Source organism: Nuphar pumila, chromosome 1, assembly GCF_984573655.1.
Source record: "Nuphar pumila chromosome 1, dmNupPumi1.hap1.1, whole genome shotgun sequence".
NCBI classification, from domain to species: Eukaryota; Viridiplantae; Streptophyta; class Magnoliopsida; order Nymphaeales; family Nymphaeaceae; genus Nuphar; species Nuphar pumila.
In genome coordinates, this window is record NC_143249.1 from 8,414,606 (window position 1) to 8,437,439 (window position 22,834).

The following is a 22,834-nucleotide window of genomic DNA, read 5'->3' on the forward strand; positions in this document are numbered from 1 at the left end:
AAGGTGAGCCGTGCCCATTCTCATGTAAAGCCTTTCTTTTATATGAGAATGAAACAAACAAGGCCTTACAGGTCTCAAGCGAGATCCACAAACACATGCACACAAATCTTCATTCAAATGGGAGATCTCATATCTTTAGATCTGAACATCCAAAAAGCTGGAAGCACCTTGGATTTCTAGTCCAATGGGGGAGGGGTGGAGGAGTCAGAGCAGAAATCTACGGATGTCAGATTAGAGATACAAGATCTCAAATCTGCATGCATTTTATATGTATCCTTAGTGTAATTAATATAGACCTTGTGTGGGAGCTAACCACACACACACACACACACACACACACACACACACATATATATATATATATATATATATATATATAAAGAGAGATAGAGAGAGTCACTAGAATATGAGAACTAATGTGTGGACCATAATTTTCATGGATTTTTTGTTCTTTTCTTTTGAATCTAGCCATAGGGATGTGATCTACATGCTTGGTTTTATAAGAACCCGCTCTTGAATCATCCGATTTTTCTGTATAAACCAGTTTTTTTTAAAGCTTTAAAATCAATGGTTCATAATATTCATAAATATTCAAGCATAAAAAAATCACATTTTTTCATAAAAAATACATGATCCAATGGTTGATTCCTAGCAAATTCACCATCCTAAGCACATCCACATGGTTGGATTTGCCAAAAAAGTGTTGAAAATGTCCGTATTTCTAGTTCTCATAGGCCCACCTGAACTCACTTTTATGAGGCTGGACTTGGTCCCAATAATCAGTGCCCTATTAGCGAAAACTTGCACTAGACCAAAATCGGGCTGGATCTAGGCCCAAGCAAATTACTCTCCAGCCCGAGTTTGGGGCACAAGCTTGGGCCACTCCCAAATCTAGTTGTATTATTAGCACTCTAGGTGTAGTTACCAAGTGTTACGCAATGATGGGGTTGAACATACAGTTTTCGCTTATTAGTTACTAAAAAAATTAAAAACTAAGATCTTATATTAAATACATAAGAAAAACAGAGAAATTAGGGAAAATTGTAAACTCCCATTTGTTGTGTCTTTAATTTTGTTTTTACAAAAAAAGGTGTTTTAAGAGCTCACGACGTGGTCGCTCACATGGTTCAGGCAATCCCAACTTTTTGTGCTCTCCCAAACATCCCAAGATCCATTCTCTATGTATACACCTGTACAAAAGCCATAGAGAGCACCATCCTAATGAGCGAGGCTAGTACCGGAGTTTTTTTTTTAAGGCAAGCTGGGGGGTTAGGCAGACCCTACCAGTTATACAACGATACCTTTGGAATTCGAACTTGCAACGTCCCCAACACAAGGGGACGTGCACTAGCTGCTCCTACCGGACAAGCGGAGCTCCTGTTGGTAGTTTAATAGGGCTTTAGTCTAATACTGGTTACTAGAGAATGCTATGATCATGCTTGGCCACCTTTGAATAATCCTACCTACCAATAATAACTAATAAGCCTGTGCTTAAGATTAGGGGTGTCAACGGGTGGGGTTTGGTTAGGACCCAAGTGAAACCAGACTTGGACTAGATTTTTGGGTATGATATCGGGTCTGGATCAGGTCTAATTGGATCTATTATAAGAAAAACTATATCCGTTAAAAACTAAATGAACCAAACCTGGACCATACCCGGTAAAACCATATTTTTTTTTATCATTTTTACATCGAAAAAATGTGGGTCTTAATCATAACTCGAGTTGGGTCTGGTATAAAATTTCACAAACTATATCCGAGTCCATTTATTAATCGGACCTTCGGGTCCAGACCCAGGTCATAATCGGGTCTTCATATTTATTATCATAGATCCTATAAGGTTTGGTTCGGTTTGGGTCTGGGTAAACCAAGCCGGTTGACACCCCTACTTAAGATCCTTGCAAGTGGGGGAAGAACGGTCAGACCTGGCCCAGGGAAAGGAAGCATCATGCCTTAAATACTTATCCGACCAATCCTTGTTGCCATGTGCTGGCTGTGGGCCTCATGTTTAGATGGGCCCCACATTCAAAACTCTCTTTTGGATTGGCTGGTAGTCTCGAGTACCTGGCCCTGCCTTAAGAGCAGCCCTTCAGCATGAAGTTTGGTAACTCAACTCTAGGGCTGGTAGACGAGCTGAATGAGATCAACTTTAAGTATTCAAGCTTTGTGGTGAGCCAAGCCAAGTTCGAGCTCATAATCAGTTTGAGTTAAATGAGGCGAGTTCGAGCTGGTTTGTTTATAGGAAAAATACATTGTTTTATAGCGAAAAGAAATAGCATTTAAAAAAAATACTTTTATAATATATTTCTTAGTCTGGCGGAGCTGAGATGAATACCTATTGTTCATATCCAGCTTGTGGGGTAGCCTCCTCCTCCTCCTCCTCCTCCTCCTCCTCAGCATCAACAACACGCATTATCTTTGCTATGTGGGGTACCCTTTATGTCTAGGGGTGTCAACCTGTCAGGTTCACCCAGACCCTATTCGGTACCAGGGGTGTAGCTAGGATTCATGTGAGGGGGGGGGGGCAAACAGGGGTGTAGAAAAAAAAAATATTTGTGTGATAGTTGGGGGTTCGGGGGCAGCACCCCCGAAAAAAATTTTTTTGAGATAAAATAAAAAATGGCTACAATTATTAATAAAAATCTATTTCATATGGACAAATCAAACTATTTGCTGCAGTCAGGGCTGGGCTAGGACTGGACTGGGCTACAAAAATGGATAAAAATCTATTTCATATGGAATCAGGGCTGGGCTAGGACTGGGCTTTTAAAAAAAAAACAAAAAAAATTAACTGTTTCGGGAGGCAGGACTGGGCTACAGCCCAGTCCTGCCCCCCCCTAGCTAGGCCCTTGTTCGGTACCAAACCTTATAGGGTTCAGGTATGGTGATAAATAAGAAGACCCCATTAAGACCTGAGCCCAGACTCAAAAGTCTGATTAATACATAGAGCTGGGTATAGTTTGTAAAATTTTATACCATACCGGGGACTGACCTGAGTTCCTATTAAGACCCATAATTAATCTTTCAATGTAAAAAATGATAAAAGATATTATTTTACCCAGTATGGCCCAACTCTGATTCATGTAGTTCTTATCGGGTCTAAGTATGGTTTCTCTTATGGTGGGTCCGATTAGACTTGGTTCTGGATCCAATACCATACCCAAAAATCAGATCTGGGTCTGATTCCACCAGGGTTCGAACCAAACCCGACCAGTTGACATCCCTATTTATGTCTTGTGGCTCTTGTCGCTCCATGTGACTCATTTCAAAAGATATGATAAAAGTTTCACAGCCAATTGCCACATGTAGCCAACATTTTTTTCTTTTATTCAAGATTAAAGCAGCATTTGTGGGGGCGAAAATAGGAAATGATAGTTATATTAAAAAAAAAAAGTGTATTAAACATGGTATGCTTTTTTGAATTCCAAATATTGAAAGGCAAGGTTCTAGATGAAATAGATGGATCAAGAAAATATGAGAAGTGGCCATCGGACCAGCTTGGCCCGGCCCAACCCAGTTATATTCAGGCTTGGACTCCAGTCAGGCTGGGCCATTTAGGCCTGACCCAGTTAATGGGTTGGGCCCTGTTCAATTTCCACATGGACCTGACTTGAATCAGGCTCAATTATGTAATCGGGCCGTGTACCCGGCAGCCTGCCGGGCATCCGGACTGATGGTTACCCCTAGAAAATACCACTCTCTTAAAATAGTGGTTTTGGGTTCGAATCCCAGTTGGACCCATTCTTCCCCATGCTGGGCTATAAAAAAATAAAAAATATTTACAAGAAAGAGGAAAAAAACTTGGAAAAAGGGATTGAATATGTTGTGTTTGAAGAATTAAGGAAACAAGTCATAAATGAGGTTGTCAATGGGCCTCGGGGTGCGTCAGAAAATTGATGAATCCAAATCTTTGAAACTTTGACTGGATCTAAATTCATGGGGGTAAAAAGAGGTTCACTTTTCATCAATTTCCAGGCTAACCAAATCCAAGCCCTAGTCCCTAAACCCTAAATTCATAAACATGTTGTGTTTGAAGAATTAAGGAAACAAGTCATAAATGAGGTTGTCAATGGGCCTCGGGGTGCCTCAGCAAATTGATGAATCCAAATCTTTGAAACTTTGACTGGATCTAAATTCATGGGTAAAAAGAGGTTCACTTTTCATCAATTTCCAGGCTAACCAAATCCAAGCCCTAGACGAGGTCCGAATCCCGTTACGATCCCAACAGGCAGGACGGAATACTGGTTCACCAGTGCATTATGGGTTTAAATTCAGGCAAGGGACCAAAACCCATTGGCCACTTTATTCCAAGTAGGTTCAGACTAAAACGGACTCAAAAAAATGGACAAGAAAACTCATGGGATCCTCACCAAACCCACCCACCAGATCCACAATGCTCCGTCACCAAGTCTCTCTCTCTCTCTCACACACACACACACACACCTTTCCTTGAAGCTGAAGTAATGGTAATAAGAGACCCCCTCACCTTTTGTCTATGATACCAATAAAATATGCTGGAATTGGATCTTAACAACAAGCCACCAATCGAAAATAAGGGTGTCAACGGCTGGGGTTTGGTTCTGATTCAGGTGAAACCAGACTCAAATCAGATTTGAGATGATGGTACCAGGTCTGGACTCAACTCTAATCGGATCCACTACAAGAGAAACCATACCCAGATCCTATAATAACTACATGAACCAGACCTGGACCATACCCAGTAAAATAATAATTTTTAGCATTTTTACATTGAAAAAATTTCAGATCTTAATCAAAACTCGGGTCAGGCCTGAGTCTGATACAAAATTCCACAAACCATACTTGGCTCCATGTATTAATCGGACCCAAAGGTCCGACCCAGATTCTAATCGGATAGGTCGGATCCGGGTTAAACCCGACCCGTTGACAGTGACACCCCTAATTAAAAAGTGCCATGAGAGAGAGAGAGCACAGTAAGGTACTGTCTCAAACGTGGCAGCACAATATTCTAATGCTTTTTTCTTAACACCAACACTGTTTCATGCGTTTGATCATTTTCCAGAAGGAAAAGAACTACTACCAATTCTGAAATTAAGTTCAAAAAGGTGATACAGGCGACCATTTTGAAACTATCCTCACATTTATCGTATCGTGATATAAACGCGAAAAACACTTTTTTAAGCTTTTCCCACATGATAAATATCGTAATTTTATCGTAATATTAACGCGATAAAATACATTAAAAAGTTTCCCACGTACTAATTCGTACTTTTTCCTTTGTGTAAAGATGGGGTTAAAAAAGAAAGGAGGGCCATCTTTTCAAGAGAACAGCAATCATGAGAGCGTGCAGAAGATTCTTTACCGTGTGGGAAAAAAAGTCAAAGCCCTTGCGTTGCAGATAAGATTGCACAGATCTTCTCCCTTTTCTTTTTTTATATTTATTTTCCAAATTCTTGGATTTAGTGTTCAAAAGTGGCCTGCTCAAACGTCATAGTCAGCATCATCGAACGGCCACTTCCGAATGCGGTTTTACGAAAATACCCTAAAAAACCATTCGTATTCACCTGTTGATCCCCTCTCCTCGATTGCCTTCTCCGTCTCGTTTCCCCATCGCCTAGCACTGACTCGCTGATCTCGGTACCTTGGTTGGCGCCGATTCGGTCCGGGTGGTGAACAATGCCTAACTAAATTGGGCATCTGATCCAAATTTGACCTGTTTTTTTTTTTTTTTTGTCGAGTTTTAGAAAACCGGACCCTGCTCACGAATTCCCGAGTAGCTGTACCGATACGAGATACCGAGCCCATCAATCGTATCGGTTTGAGGCCGAGGAGACGTAGAAAACAACGAACCGAGTGCATTTCGGTAACTTCGGCAGGTGGTGGGAGCGGGTGGATTAGGACGACGGTAGACGACGCGCTATCTTTTTGTCGCGGGGGCAGGTGTGTGTGTGTGTGGGATGGCGTTTAAGGAGGACACGTGGGCCCCACGGCCCTACTGGATAGAATCCTGTGTGGGCCCCGCCATATTCCTGCTCCAGATCAGCATATCCGATCGTATGCGGCGGTTCGTGCGTCTAGCGTGGAATCCCGCCCTTTCATCCTTGTTCCCGTCAAATCTCCACTTGCACCCCACTCCTCCCTCCTTTTTTTTTTATCTGACGACTGTACCCCGACTTCTTGTTCGAAATTACTCCTTTGTCCCCAGTCGCGATGGCTCCGACCTCTTTCCTCTTTCTCCCATGAAATGACCAGAATACCCTTTTAAAGACAAGATCGGTATTATGGGAATTGGTCCAGCAGGCCCACACCTCTGCGGTAACAAAAACCTCCAACCAGCCAGTCTTTTTGTGCATGACACGTCAAACGCGCCCCCCACCCCCCTCACCACCACCACCACCACCACCACCAGCGCTCAAATCACGTGCAAAAGTTGGAACCTCACGTGTCCTAGAGAAGGGTGTCAACCGGTCGGGTTTACTTGCACCAAACAGTATACAGGGTCTATGGTCATAAATAAGAAGACTGGGTTCGGCCTTGTAGGTCTGATTAATACATTATTCCAGATATAGTTTGTGAAATTTTATACTAGACCGAGGCTCGATCGGAGTTCTGATTAAGACCCACAAATTTTCAATGTAAAAATGATAAAAAAATATTATTTTATTGGGTCTGGTTCATGTAGTTCTTATGGTAAAACTGATTAGACTCGTGTCTGAACCGATACTATACCCAAAAAACTGATGCAAGTTTGGTTCTATCTGAATCCTAACCAAACCCCACCGGTTGACATCCCTATCCCTAGAATCTCCTAGAACGATAGTCACAAACAGACGAAAATCTCGTGGTAAATGAAAAAAAAAAAACAAATCAGATAAAAATATCAATATATTCAAAATCGGCCTTGCAAAACAAGAACTCGGCCACTTTATTTGGCCTTCGATTAAACGTTTTCATGACTTTTTAGATGAACTTTATATACTTGGTCACGTACGTATGGTCATTGTCTCGAGAATAAAAAGTGGGTTACATGTTTGTTTTTTAATAATTTAAAAGAAATACATATATTTTTAAAGGAAATAATTCTCCTAACATAAAAACAGCATTTTTCGACATCAAACAAAGTTTTGAAGATTAAAAAAAAAAAAGAAAGAGCTTTTCATTCACAATAATTGAGATTCTTATAAATTTTAGGCAAGCGTGCAAAAAAATTCATGTGGTTTTTTTCCACGCTTCAAAAGCGAGCTTCGTAAAAGAGCGTATGTGGTTTTCACAAAAAGGTTCTGACTTAGCAAAACTTCAAAAGGCAAACCAATGACCAGTTAGTGACAAAAACAGGCTGGAGTCTGGAGATGCCTATCCATCAAAATCTTGGCAAAAAAAGATCTGGATCCGATTGAATTCCCCCCAAAAACGAACTCCTTTGAATCGAGTCTGAGCTTCAAAATTGCGTGACAAAGCAAGAGAATTTTTATGTAAAAAAGGTTGGTCTAAATCTCAAGCCTCATATCCTAAAAAGACGATGACAGTAGATCGGAGAAAAAATGGGGATCAGTTCAAACCTGTCTCATTTGGAACAGGAATAAAGGACATAGAACGGGAAATGAACTGGGGATGAAGGTGAAAATCAAAACCCCTACTGAGATGAAGATCCTGCACTGTCCTCAATCTTCATTAATAAAATTATTAATATATTTATATTATATATATATAACCCTAAACCCTTTATATATATATTTTCTTAAAATAAGAATAGAGTTATTTTGAGATGAAGACGGGTAAGAACGGAAATGGAGATGGAAACAGCTATTTTGAGACCGGGATGAACTGAGCATGAATGACAAAATTTTAAGATAGGACGAGAGTAAAGATGTTGTCTCCCGCACCAGCTCCAGTCCAATGCCATCCCTATTCCTATATGCTTTGCTTGAACCTGGATCTGGATCTGGATCCTAAAATATACTGTACATTTCTTTGTTTTTGGCTGCTGGTGCTAGCCACGTTGAGAGGGGGCCACTTTTGATAGAGGAAAAACATTAGGGACATGAATGTCATTTATGAAGAATAAAGGGCAACAGTAAATGACGTACCTGGGAAGATACCCGCACAGCACAGACGGAATCTGATGGCTGTGAGTGGCTTTTGTCGTTTTGTGCCCGCGGAGCAGCATCTAGCTTCTGTGCCCCTAAATATATCAAAAGGGCGCGGGCCCCACCAACGAGCCGGGGGAGCGGTGGGGAAGGGAATCCTTATCTCCAAAGTTTTCTACCAAATGCACCCAATGGAAAACTCCTCTCTTTCCTCAAAAAAAAAAATGCGTACGCCACGTGTCGATCAGCCGAACCCGGTCGAATACGAATCTCGAGACGCAAAGAAAAGAAGCCTCCCCGAAGAGAATCTCAACCACTGATCGGAGAAATCCCATCCACGTGTCTTCATCAAGCCCGCACATGGACTCGTCCGGACATTCCTTCCGATGTTTGACTCTCTCTCTCTCTCTCTCTACCTCTTCCGTCTTTTTCTTTATACCGAACCTAACCCTTGGTGCGGACAAGGGTATTTTGGTTATATCGGAAAATCAGAGGAGGTGATTATGATTTTTTTTATATTGTGCGGAATCGACAAAAGATATTAAAATCCATTTTTTTTTATTTAAATATATTGAAGAGGGGTGGAGACGCGGAACCTACCTGCTCCCAAGAATCTTGAAAAGTGGGCGAAAATTTTTTTATTGGGGAAAACGATATCCGGAGATTCCACGGAGACGGTTTCCTGGATTCCGGCGACGGAACTGGGGGTGGTTTTCCGACGCGTTTTCGTAGGCGGAGATTCTGGGGATATAATTAAACATCAGAACTGTGGGGAATTATGCGACGCCACGACCCTGACAAGCTTCTCTTCTTTTAAGCCCCTCTTTTTTTTATAGAGAGAGAGAGAGAGGGTGTCTTCTCATTATTATTCTTTGTTTTTTCTTTTTCCTTGTTCTGTCTTTCCTTTCGTTTGTGGGTTTTTACCGGATCTTTGATTCCTTCCTCCTTTTGCCTTTCGTTAAAATCCCACTCCTGGGCTGGTGCAATCTGGGTGTTTTTTGTTCTTGAGAGAGAGAGAGAGAGAGAATGGGGTCTCCTTTGGAGTTGAATTTGGATTACAATCCCCCGACGAGGAAGAAGAGCGCGGGGTTATTGAGGGAGGAGCATTTGAGGATAGACGGAGGGTTGGAGGAGCGTCTGAGGTGCTTGGAAGAAGAAAGGAAGAAGATTGATGCGTTCAAACGGGAGCTTCCCTTGTGTATGCAGCTCGTTAATGAAGGTGGTGTCTCCTTTTCCTTTTCGTTTTTTTTAGTTTATGGGGTGCGATGGTTTTTTTTTTCTGATTTGTTTTTTTTTTTTTACGCCATAGCTATCGAGAATGTGAAGCAGCAGATGAGGCAACAATGCAGGACGAGCCGTCCGGCTCTGGAGGATTTCATACCCATGAAGAAATTATCGACGGAGGAAGCGGGGAAGGGAGATGGGTTCTTGAAGGAGGAGAAGGATTACAGGGATAAGATGAATTGGATGAGTTCTGTTCAATTGTGGAGCGATAACCACGTTGATTCCGATGCGAGAAATGAGGTAACCTTCTTAAAAAATGTTTTTTTTTTCTCATTTTTCCTTCAGATTTATTCGAGAGGATAGATTGATCTTCTATTTTTTTTATGATGGGTGTTGCAGAGAATGGAAGAAGAGTCGGCCCCGTCTGAAAATTCTCAGAAGTTCTCCGTTAATCAGAGCAGAGGCGCCTTCCTTCACTTCAAAGGAACCTCTGGTTTTCCTGGGGCGCCCAAAGAGGAGAAGGACGTCTCCGCCGATCTGTCCTTATCTACCGAATCCAAACCAAATTGCAGAGCTCAGTCATCCTCTCCCGTTCAATCCGGTACACAATCACAGCCTCAAAGAAAGGCCAGACGATGCTGGTCCCCGGAATTGCACAGGCGCTTCGTCAATGCGCTCCAGCAATTAGGCGGTACTCAAGGTAATCGTAATTCCCAATTCCCTACGGTTGTTGTCTTGGTAGCTTAAAACTCTTGGGGTCGCATCGATTAAAAGTTGTAACCTAAAGATTATTTGTTTCAGTGGCGACGCCAAAACAAATAAGGGAATTGATGAAGGTGGACGGGCTGACAAACGATGAAGTGAAAAGTCATTTGCAGGTGAGTTCCTTCAATTTTGTTTTCTTCTTGCTTTCACCCAATTTTTTATTTTTGAGTACAAGACTTAAAAATTTGCATCAATTGGTATCAGAAATATAGATTGCACACTAGAAGGACAAACGTCCCCGCACAGGCGCCGTCTGGAGGCCAGAAACCAACTCAACTGGTCCTGTTGGGCGGAATCTGGGTGCCCCATGAGTACTCTACTCAAGGAAGCCGGAACCATCAGGCCCTGAAGAAGAGCCCTGCTCAGTCCGCATCCCCTCAAGGCCCACTCCAGTTCGCCGGCAACAAGAGGGTGAGCAACGATAGCAGGGACGATGACGACGACGACGATGAGGAGACTAAATCCGAGAGCTACAGTTGGAAGGGACACCTTCAGAGATCGGTTTCGGAGGAAGCAACAGAGTGATCGTGATCGTTCTCTTCTTATTTTTCTTTTTTTTTTATCTTCCTACGGGAGAGATACAGTGCATGAGAGAGAGATGAAAAGAAGGAGAGAGAATCGGTTCAGGTTTGAAGATACAGATAGATCTTCGATCGGAGATGTATCGGTTTTTACCGGATCGATCGCTTCTTATTTTTCCTTTTTTTGTTTTTGTTTTTCCCACTTCAATTTTCGAGTTGCTGGTGAGGTTTTCTGTAACATCTGTTGAGTATATGAAACGAAGAAAAGAAAAATAACCTTTCTTCTTGCTCTTTATTCTGAAGAGATCGATCGAAATTAAGGTTTTGGTGATAAGAAGCGTAAACTCATCCTGATAATCAAGAAGCATTTCTAGATTTTCTTTTTCGGAGTTGTAATTTCCCGATTTTCCTTTTTTCTGAAAGATTTGGAGAAATTTCTTGGTCTGCAAACTCAGATCCTGACGATCTGCGAGAATTCCCATCGTTTTCTTATTTTTATTTTTAATTTTTTTTCGTTCGTCTTCGTTTTTGGCCGTCGATCTTTCTGGAATCTGAGATCGGAAGCGCGGCGTCGTGGCCGCTTGTGTTGGGATTTTGGGAAAGAGAAGAAGGAGGACGCAGCTTTTCGTCGGCTTGCGAGGGAATGGTTGTCCTTTCCATGCGTGAACCGTTGCTTTTTCGGAAGGGACGGCTGAGATTTAGCGGGGGTGGTTGGCTGCCTCGTCGCGTACAGTTCCCCGCATCTCCAACTGGTTGATGGAATATATATATATGTATTTTGTTAATTTACCGCCACCCGGTCTCAAAATTATGCCCTCTATCCTAGGCTTATGGCACGGAAAGCCTGATTTAAAAAAAAATTATCTGTTAATCATGCACGAAATTGAGTCAGCATTATATTAATCGGGCTATTAAATTACGTCCAACTTTCTGGATTTTCTAAGTTTGTAAAAAGCGAGAAACTATAATAAATTCAGGATTTTGGGAACTCTGGTGTACCGGCTAATTTTGGAAAACGTGTGGTAGACTAGTCCAAGTTTGGTTTAAGATCAGATTTTGGATTAGAAGATTACTAGGACTGACGTTGCAAGCTTATCTTTAAGAAATTAAGACAAGAAAATTCCTTGTTTGGAATTGGATACTTGTGTCATTCAACTGCACCAGCGTTTCTTAAAAGTGTGGAGAGTACGTACCTCTGTTGCCTTTGCCTTTGCCTCCAAGTTAAGGAATGAATGAATGTATTCATGTCACAAAGACACGACAAGCAACCTGAGTATGATGCGCAAATTAAAAAAAAAAAAAAAGTTAATAAAGGACACACGGACATGGATATTTTTATTTTTAGTAAAAACATATTTTTGATATTTAATGAATAAAAATACATTTTTAGTAAATTATTATTTAAGAAATAATACAAAATTATTAAATTAAAGTATAAAAATCCTTACATGTTTGTATATGTGCCGGCCCTTGTGTCCGAGCGTGCGTGCCACCAAGATGTGCATGTCACTGTAAGCAAGCCTCTCGGGTGTAAGAATTAAGACAAAATGGCATGTCCTCTCCACCAAGGGGTTTGGCGTAGTTGGATGGGGGCCAAGCACTCATGTTCGCCTTGCAAAGAGCTCGTTCAAACTCATTCCATGTTCGGCTCAGCTCATATAAGCTTGTTAAATATAAATACTTTAGATAGATTTACATTATATAACAATATACGTAAGAACAAATGATTGAAGTATTCAGTTTTTGGAGATAAAGTGTTACTGTCAACTCTAAAACAATGTATTTTTTTTTTTAAACCAATTACCTATAGCCCTGAAACAATGTATTTTTTCTGGAAATAAGCCAGCCAAAACTCGGATCTTTACAAGAATGTGCCAAGCTTGAACACTTCAAGATGAGCTTTTTTGCCTTAGTTTACCAACCCTAGTAGGAACACTAATTTACAGATCAGTCATGCAGGATAGGTTCGTTTTAAGTAGGGATTGATCATAGCAAATGGTGAGATAGGGATTTGAACCCTCTTTACGAGTAGCTCGTAGAATAGATCAGCAATCTGCTGTATTTTTTTTTTTAAAGGCAAGCTGGGGTTAGGCATAAACGAATTCGGAAGCCAACGATAAAAGAAAAAATGATAAGATAGAGAGAGAGACACTCAGTATACATGGTTCGGCAATGATGCCTACGTCCACCGGCTGACAATGTAATCTTCCTCAAGTTTTTTCAACGTTTTTACAAGTTATATACATAACATTTGTATCTTGATGACCCTTCCTATGAGATAAGATAAGCTTCTTATCTTTTCTAATTTCCTTCTTGTTATCAGAAAAATCTCTCTCTTTCTAATTTATCCATATCATTGAGAGATCGATCGGCCTCTAGCTGTTCATGCCAAATGTGGTTAGCATTATCTTTATCTTGATCAAAATGTTCATGCCAAATGTGGTTAAAATTATCTTTACCTTCATCAAACTGTTCATGCCAAATGTGGTTAGCATTATCTCTATCTTGATCAAATTCTTCACTCCAAATGTGGATAACAAGTCTGGATCCGCTAAGTCTGATAATACCCCCCTTCAAACTGGAAGGTGATGCGGTCCACAAGTTGAGTTTGGGTATGAGAGAATATATAGAAGGCAGCCTTCGTCAGTGGCTTAGTAAATATATTAGCAACTTGGAGGTGGGAAGGGATGAAAGTTGTAATGAGCTGACACTGAGCGACCTTCTCATGCACAAAGTGACAGTCGATCTCGATGTGCTTAGAGCGATTGTGAAACACGAGGTTCACAGTCATATGCAAGGCAGAGAGATTATTGCAGAATATTGAAAGAGCTTGTGGAGTATAAAGGCCAAGATCACAAAGGATAAATGTGATCCAAGTGAGCTTAGCAGTGGCAGAGGATAAAGAGTGATATATATTCAACTTCGATGCTCGAGCGAGCAACCATTGGTTGCTTCTTACAGTTGCCGCCAAGATAGGCATAATAGCGAGAGGTAGACCGACAGGTGGTGGAACAGCCGGCTCAATCAGCATCCGAAAACCCATAAAGAACGAGAGGATTACGAGAAAGAAGGCAGATGCCAAAATGTATGGTGCCTTTAATGTACCAAAGAATATGCTTGACAATATGAAAATAGAACTCAGCCGGAGCATGCATATCCTGACAAACATAGACGGAGCACGGCGGGGGGGGGGGGGGGGGGGCAGAACTAGGCTGTAGCCCAGCCCTGCCTCTCGACCGAGTTAAATTTTTTTTTTAAAGCCCAGTCCTAGCCCAACCTTGATTCCATATGAAATAGATTTTTATTCATTTTTTTAGCCCAGTCCTGATTCCAGCAAATAGTTTGATTTTTCCTTATGAAATAGATTTTTATTAATAATTGTAGCCATTTTTTTATTTTATCTCAATTTTTTTTTCGGCAACGCTGCCCCTGAACCCCAGACTATCACACCAATTTATTTTTTTTTACTACACCCCTGTTTGCCCCCCCCCCCCCCCCCTCACATGAATCCTAGCTACGCCCCTGGTAACAAACATAATTAACACTGTAAGAGATGTCCGATCGAGTGAAAGTGAGGTACTAGAGGCTCCTAACTAAACTCTGATAGTAGCAAACATCGACATAAGGAGGAGAAGAAGGAGGTGGTGACGGGCGACCAACCATAGGGGTGGAGATGGGGTGACATTCCTTCATTTGAGCCTGTTGAGAATCTCATAAGCATAACGAGTTTGATCAAGGAAAATATCTGCATCAAACCGTTGGACCTGAACTCCCAAAAAATGGTGAAGATCATCAAGATCGATCATGGCAAACTATCTGCTCAACTACTTAATAACATTGGTTAGAAAAGCATAATCACTCTTAGTGATAATGATGTCATCAACATACAATAATAAAAAAATATACCTTCGTGCATGTCAGCATATGAAAAGAAATGAATCAGCCACACTATAAAAGAAACCCATATCCAACAAAAAAATGTTGAAGCGATCAAACCACGTTGGTATAAACTTTTATGAAATAGATTTTTAAAGATATGTCTTTGATAAAATATTTTGTAAAAGCCATACACCAAATAATAAAAACTTGCTTACACTAGGGTGAGATCCGGGTCGAACTCAGGGAACGAAATGAAAAACTTTGTATTCCACAGAAATGCAGTCTTTATTGCCTTAAAATAAAAATAATTAACTAATTAAAATGAGTTACCCTCTGTAGTGGGTTTAAAAATAAATAAATAGGCCTTATTATAATTTTGCTTAAAATAAATGACCCTAAAACTAAAAAAGAAAAGAAAAAGGGTCTTCTTTGGTTTGTGATCTAGTCCCTTGCAATGCCATTGTTTCAGCTGAATTAGCAGACTTCTAAAAGCTACTAATAGTTTATCTTGAAGGCTCTCTGAGGGACCTTAGGGGGACCTTCGAGGGCTCTTTTGAAGGGATTGAAGAGCCTTTCTTCACCGGCAAACACTTTCCTACAAAACACAAAAAGACAAAAATAAAACAAACAAAAATTATTCCTAACATGAAGGTTAATTACATAAAAACAAGAATCAAACTAACTATTCTTACAAACTTGTAACAAATATTTAACAAACTAACTACTTGGCTTTATAAAAAAAAAATGAATCATAACTAATTAACAACTAGCTAGTTCTACTAATTACAAAACAAACTAAAAGCAATCTACAAAACATGTTACTCTATAGTTAACTAGATAAAACTTATAAAAACACGTAGGTCTATTCTAACCAATGAAATCTGAAACTAAATTAAGCATAATTAATAAACTAATGCTGATCCAAATTAATAAACTGTACGAAGCTACAAAACTAATTAGTCCTATCATTCAACACTAAATGAATGAAGTCAAGCCACAAAATAAAGACCAATACCTTATTCTAATAAAGTTCAAAAATTTGTGCTAACTAAACGAGGCAGCAACCAGGTTATTTATGGAAGTCGTGATCAGCCACAATCAGTCACGCTGGAAAGGATACGATCTGCACATGGCCTGATGCAGTAAAGTGCGCAGTATGATCAAGCATGAAACATGGTAATCGAACGAGTGTGGGTTGCTGAAAATCGCACGACCAACGTGATCAGGTCCAACAACTCGCATGCATATATATATATATATGTGTGTGTGTGTGTGAACGACCAGAAAAAAATTAATTTATAAAAGACTGATCACAATTCAATCTGGTGCAAAGCACGTTTTACCGATCTACGTTCCACACAAAAACTCGTGTTAAGCGAAGATCTAATCAACGATCTACACATAGCCTGATCGCAAGCTACAGATATATGCGTGATTTGACTGGCTGCTGTGTTCCAGCACAAAAAAAAAATATAGCAACCCAAACACGCTGCGTTCGAGCAAAACCAAAACGGTCTGCGTGATTATGCAAAATCACGCAGGTCATTTTGAGGGCCAAAAATTATAAAGATGTTGCGGTAAAAAAAAAAATTAACCATGAAATACACAAACGAATCTACCATGTAATGTGCATCTAATCTACTATGCTAATAAATAAAATAAAAAATCAAGTATTCTAAATGAGACACTATTGTTGAAAATAATTCTAGAATATATATATATATATATATATATATATATATATATATATATATATATATATATATATATATATATAAAGAGACGAGGGAGAAGAAGTGTACCTCACGATTGCTTTCAATGGAAGAGTTGAGAAAAAGAATGATAGCTCTCGTGGTTGAACATGCACTCCCACTATAAGGCAAGAAACATTGGCGCAAGCAAAGATCCAAAGTAAAATGAAATAAAGATCAAAGGAGGAAAGAAGTGAGGGAGAACCGGTGATCGAATGAAACTCAAGATGAAAGAACGAAGAGGAGAAAGAGAGAATGAGCCTGCATTTTTCCCAAGAGAGGACGCCCCCTTTGTCTCAAAAAAATATTTTTATACTAAACATATAGGGAAACACACGATTTTTCTAAAAACTATGTTTAATTTTCTATTAATTTAAAAAACAACCTTGCTAAAAACTAATTTTCAAAAATACTCAATCCTAAATTACTTAAAATATAAATAAAAAATTCTTAAACTATTTAAAACACGCATAGAAGGTTGAAATTAGCATTTTTTTTCTTAATTTAAAGCAGTTTCTTGAAAACTCTTCGATCTTATTGAACATGAGCAGGCAGGGAGCATAGTCCAACACCAAAGCCCCTCCCAACTATTGCACCTCCTCCTCAGTATAAGACATTCAAACCACCTAAAAGGAGTCGAAAACTAGTCAGAAACAAGGGACAAGTCAAAGGTCATGAAGGATAAATCAACAAGAAGAAAATGACACTCTTCAATGGTGTAGGGAATCTATCGTCTCCCTGAGCTCAATTTGTGGATGCTCGTCCCTCTTGTGGTGAGTAAACCACCTACTGATGCGAGGACAATCGGCAGGTGGAGGAATGACCACGTATATCCCTAGATCTGCAATAGCAAGACAAGAAAGGTCAGAGATATGCAGTGAATTAGGAAGAAAATTCAAACACTAGTGAGAAGAAAAGACAGATAGATTTATATACCTAAAGAAGGATGGTACAACCCATCAAATCATCCATAGTCTTCCTCACTATGTATTAGCCGAAGTAGTGGTACACATAGGCTAGTGTCCTGCTACACCAGTCTAAGTAGATCGGGTCGACCACGGGCTCCACATACTGTAGGTGTACATGGGTCGTGTCACTATAAGGGTACACTATCACATCCATCAAGTACAACAAATATGTGACTCCACTCCTCTCGGGATCACCAGGGATGCATACTTGCCCCGTAGCCAATGCATCACAACCTTGTTGCAAGGGGAGGAGGTGCCTGACCAAAGATCCATTTGAAGGTCATGTAAGGATCCTTGCCACTCATCACATCGACTCTAGGACTACTGTAAGACCCAGAATATGGCATACCTTTAATGGGTGAAGGCCATCTCACTTTAAAAAAAAGTGAAAGTTGTTGGTCTCTCGTCTTCACCTCTCCACCAAGGATAGTGTAAACCTTTATTGGCCTTGATAATCCTGCAACAAGCTAAGCTGAACTCAATCTCCTCTGTACCAGACATCAACTCGTCCTCTTTGGTGCGAATAAGCTCGAGGTGTGCTAAACACCTTTTTTTTTTATGAAATCTCCTACATCAGAATGGAAAAAAAATGTCAGAAGATTTCTCAAAGAAAGAAGTGAGGAAAGAAAAGAATAAAAAGAATGAAAGGCTGAGAAGGTCTATCACTCTCATAAATGCTAATCTAGAGATGTGGAAACTATAGTCAGCAGGACATCTCAGACTGCCTGAAGATCAAGGAACTCAACATAAGAAGTAAACATCTGATGATGTCGTCACCTCAAGAGTAGGTGCCACCGTTCCCTGGGCTACTACTATTGCCTTCTGAACATAGTGGTCGCCCCCAACTCTGGCAAACAGCCATCGGGGGAGGATCGCCAGTGCATCAGACACCCACTCTCCTCGTGGGTCTCCCTCTCAAGTGTCACAGACTCATCCTCGACCAGACCAACTAACACCAGGGCTTGGAGATCAGTAGCAGCCTCCTTGCAGTCCAAAAAAATAAGTCAGGTAAGTACTCTTCATCATTTTCTAATGACAAACAAGGATCTCTTAATGACAGTAAGGAGTGTCATTAGGGAATTGCTTATGAGAGTCTGATTTTCATCATTTTAGCAATTTTTGAAGTGTTGTCAGGAAATCCGATGGAACAACATGACTGTCATTAGCAGTGGGGTTTTAGATAACCTTTTTTGAGCCCTTTTTCATCAGATTTTGGATGATTTTTGCCAACATTTTTTAGGAAAAATATTTTTAATCTATTGCTAAACCTATTCCCTACGAGTTTAAACTCAAAAACTCGAGTTTTCAATCGATTTTGACAAAAAAACCTGTTTTGAGTATTTTTCCAGGAAATCGAAGGGTCACTTTGATTTTCCATGATTTTGACAATTTGAAGTAGGAAAAGGAGCCCCTTCACCATTTTTTTTTATCTAAAAACTGATTGGATCCGTTGATTTTGGTGAAAAATGCATAGAATCAATGGATTTCAAAAGGGGAGGGGTGGTTTTTTAAAAACCTACCTTGTTTCTAATCAATCTTCATGTATTTTCTGTATTTTGTATTCATATCATGCATTGCTCTAACATGTTGTCTTGCAATAACCTAACTTGATCCTTTAAAAAACCTACTCAACCCTATCTTAGGATCCTCGCGTAGACTTAGATAGATATATACATTAGGTCCATAAGATGTTCTATAAATTTCTGAAGCAATTCAAAACCATATGCATCGGAATAAATGTATAGCCAAAACAAGTCAAACTTGTTTTAGCTCAATTGCTAACACAACAGGAATGTCGTTAGAAACTACTTATTGTCATGGTTAGAATTTTCAAAATGTTGTTAGAAGTGGTCCAAAATGGGATTGTCGTCAGCATTAACCTAGTGTCGTTAGCACCATTATGTTAGTACCTAGTGACATAAGCACAACATTTGACCCATTTGGTACAGATTCATGCACAAATAAGGGATAGACATTCAGAACCTTTCCATTCTTAACCCCAAAATTTGGAAAAACTTGAACAATAAATCTCAACAATTATTCTGGAACTACCAAGAACTTGTTTGTCTATCCTCTCATCTTGATTTCTTTGATCTTAAGCTAGATAACCTCAAGCCAATAAAAAAAATCATAGAAACCTTCAACCAATCATATCTTGTCACATCATTCCTGGTAGATATGAATTTGTGGATCTCGGATATGTAAGATTAAGGTCCATATTGGCAAAAAAAAATCTATAAATAGAACCCTGATCTTTCAGACCCAACATTTGACACTTGAGATCTAGGAGCATCAATATCCTATTGCATCACCACTCAACCTAGATTATTAGAGCCTAATACCTTAGCTTTGCTTAGGTAGCTCCAGCCCAACTAAACCCACTTAACCTAATTTAGGTTCTAGATCCCTTGTCTTACTTAGCCTCTCGAAGCTTGCGCCTAATTAGAGTGTTGTCAGAGTCTTCCTATGCTCGTCTATGTCACAGAAAAGTGCTACCAATCTCGAAGTGAGATTCAATTCTTTTTGTGTTTTTATTTCTTTAAATTCTATCATTATAAGTGTAGATTTTTTCTAACTTTAGTAAACTTGTTAGTGTTTTTGTATTTTTTTCAAGTTTTGGTGGTATCTCACATCATTAAAGATTTCAAGTTCTTGGTGTAGTTGATCCCTACTCGATGGATGAGGAAAGGCTTACAACTTAAAGACCGAACCCCACGACTCTCTCATTTTATATTTGAATTCGTTTCTTTCCAATCTAAACACTTTTTTCAATAAAACTCTCTTTTTGACTTTTCAAAACTAAGGGATCCAACAAGATTGAATAGAGAAACTTTGAATTTTATTTCACTAAGTTTTGGTGCAGAATGTGCTATTGATTTTTTATCGCTATATATAAATTCATATTTAATCACAAAAAATACTTAATTAAATATATGTTTACTATTAAGTAAGCTATAGAGAATACATCTATAAAAATTCTGAGGTTTAAGATGATTTATGAGATAAAAATCATGGCAACGGGCCAGCTCGAAGTGTGTCAGCCTATTGCCTAGCCTCAAGCAAAGGAGCTTCAAGCCAAGCCTCTCAGGAGAAGCTCAAGACTGGTTTGCTAATCCCTTGCTCAAGCTCGTCTATTTAACGAACAAGCTCATACCAAAGCTGTCTAGAGATGAAAATAACAAATTTAAACCTTTTCGGTATCTCACTTTAGTAATTACAGGGTAAATAAGTAACTTCAAAGAGAAAAGGCAACTCAATAAAGATAAGTTTCTTAAAGTTAAAGGATCCATCTTAAATATTAGAAATCTCAAGCCGCTAAAGACAAAATTGCCATAAAGTTGGCACCTATGTGTAATTACCCAAAATTTTAAGCGTTGCACGACTCTCCATGCAGTCCACGTGTTGTCCAAAGGGCTTTAGCTCTTGGCTCAAGCAAATTCATCTTTTGGAGATAAAGACAGTCAGTATTTCTATGGCTTAAAAAAGAAAAATGAAAATGAAAAAACCTGATGGATCAGGCCAATCAGAACTGCACCAACCAATGTTGTCAGTATATCGTATTGTTCCTGAATCGTTTGGCCAACGATTCAGCTGTATCCGTCTGTACCGATACTCAAGTGAATCGTTTTGTATGGGTAAAAAAAACAAATATTATGTATTAATCATAATGTGACACATTAAAATCATTAAAATAATATTTAAAAAATTTTAAATTTTAATAATTTTTATATTTATTAAAAAAATAACCTATCCAAGAGTAAAGCATATCTATTTTCTGCCAAAGCAGACCGGTAGGGATTGTAGTGGACCAAGGAAAACAGGGCCCCATCCCGCCTCACCCCGTTTGAACTAGGGACTAAGGACACGAGGATGAAGGTTAAAATTAAAACCCGTGCGGGGATGGAGGTGCAGATAAACTTATGCTTTTCCCCGCCCTGCCTTGTTCTCGCCTTGCCCCGCTCCGCCCCATCCTCAATCTTTCTTTAAAGATGGCAGTGAACGGAGAAGAAACGAAGTCCTGCCCCAACTCGCCCCGTTTGCACCAAGAATGGAGGACATGAAACAAAATAGGGGCAGGGATGAAGGTTAAAATCAAAACCGGGGAATGGAAGGTAGGATTTTATGATGGGGGGCCAGAGTGAAGACCTTATCCACCACCACCACCACCACCACCACGGTCCACTGCCATCCCTAACTTACAACATTGGCATAAACAATATCTATTCACTTTTCCATTTTACGTTTATGATGGGTTTTAAAAAAAAAGCACTTGAAAATTACAAAAAAGTGTCTAATTTTTAATCTATTACATTCAACCACCTTTTTTTTCTTCAAGTGTGGCAAATGCCTTCTTAGTTTATAAAATTACTTTTTGTCTGCTGATAAAATAAGTAAATAACTAATCCTGTGCTTTTCGTTAAAGAACTAACCATTGACATTATTTAAGGTTTGGGTTGGATTAGGTGGTGCAAATGGATTAGGCCAGATCCCTTACAACGCTAAACCATATTTTACAACTAGGGGGATCCCTTACAACGCTAAATCAACTTGGTGACATTCACAAGTAGCTTCTACCAGATGAGGGGAGCCTTGTGGGCCATTTTGAGAAAGACTTTTCTCATCAATGTCTAAAGAAAACCCTGATTGGGCAACCCCATCATATGGGACTTTAATAGCGCCTTCATCCAGCCCAACCTGATCCATTTGCATCCTTTATTAGGAAAAGAGGTCCAATCACCCCCATTGTCATGAAAAGATATAATTTTTTAAATTATAAAGTTTTAGTGTTTTTACAATCATTGATTTTTGAATCGTCAAACAATCCTTCACACAAGTGGAATTCTAGCAATTCAAATGCTGATCTTCACCAAACAGACCACATCTATGGGGTTTTATTTGACTAAAACCACCAATATTATTGAGATCCCATAATGACTTAGAGAATGATTGAATCCTATTCTCCCTATTAGAGTATTTATCTCTAGAGGTGTCAATGGGTCGGGTTTGATCTGGACCCAGCTTGTACCAAACCCTATAGGGTTAGAGTTTGGTGATAAAAAATGAAGTTCAATTAAAACCCAAGTCAGATTCAAAGGGTCCGATTAGTATATGAAACTGGGTATGGTTTGTAAAATTTCATACTGGACCCAAGTATGAAAGGATTTCCGATTAACACCTGAGATTTTTCAATATAAAGAAGATAAAAAAATATTATTTTCGCAGGTATGGATTGGGTCTATTCATATAGTCCTTATAGGGACAGGGTTTTTTTTTTTTTTCATAGTGGACCCAATCAGTCAGGTTGGGGTTTAGACTCACCTGGGTCCGAACCAGATCTGACCCATTGGTGCCCCCAATTATCATTATGTTAGTAGCCCATTTAGACTCTCTGCGTGCATGCATGAGCGTGTTCGGGGTGTGTCCTGAGGACGGGCTATGGATTTGGATGCAAACAACTTCCCCAACATTTCTTTCTCAAAACCTGTGATCCAGTAGCCCTATTGGATCCACTGCTCCTGTCAGATATGGATCCATACCAAAATCATCGGAACCCGAATAAGAACGGGTCTGGTTCTGGCCCTCCAGACTCCTACATAGACTCGATCCGACACGTCCAATTTCACCCACGCGAAGCATATAAACCGTTGGATGGTCTCTCT

General features: G+C 39.7%; 1 protein-coding gene across 1 annotated transcript; it reads left to right on the forward strand.

Moving 5' to 3' along the window:
• Window positions 1–8,845: 8,845 nt before the first annotated feature.
• Window positions 8,846–10,849, forward strand: LOC149847878 (myb family transcription factor EFM-like). The gene is made up of 5 exons (XM_090009668.1): window positions 8,846–9,285; window positions 9,376–9,590; window positions 9,690–9,990; window positions 10,092–10,168; window positions 10,260–10,849. Exons 1-5 carry the CDS (start codon window positions 9,093–9,095, stop codon window positions 10,578–10,580), a joined length of 1,107 nt encoding a protein of 368 aa, XP_089865794.1. The 5' UTR covers window positions 8,846–9,092; the 3' UTR covers window positions 10,581–10,849.
• Window positions 10,850–22,834: the final 11,985 nt, after the last annotated feature.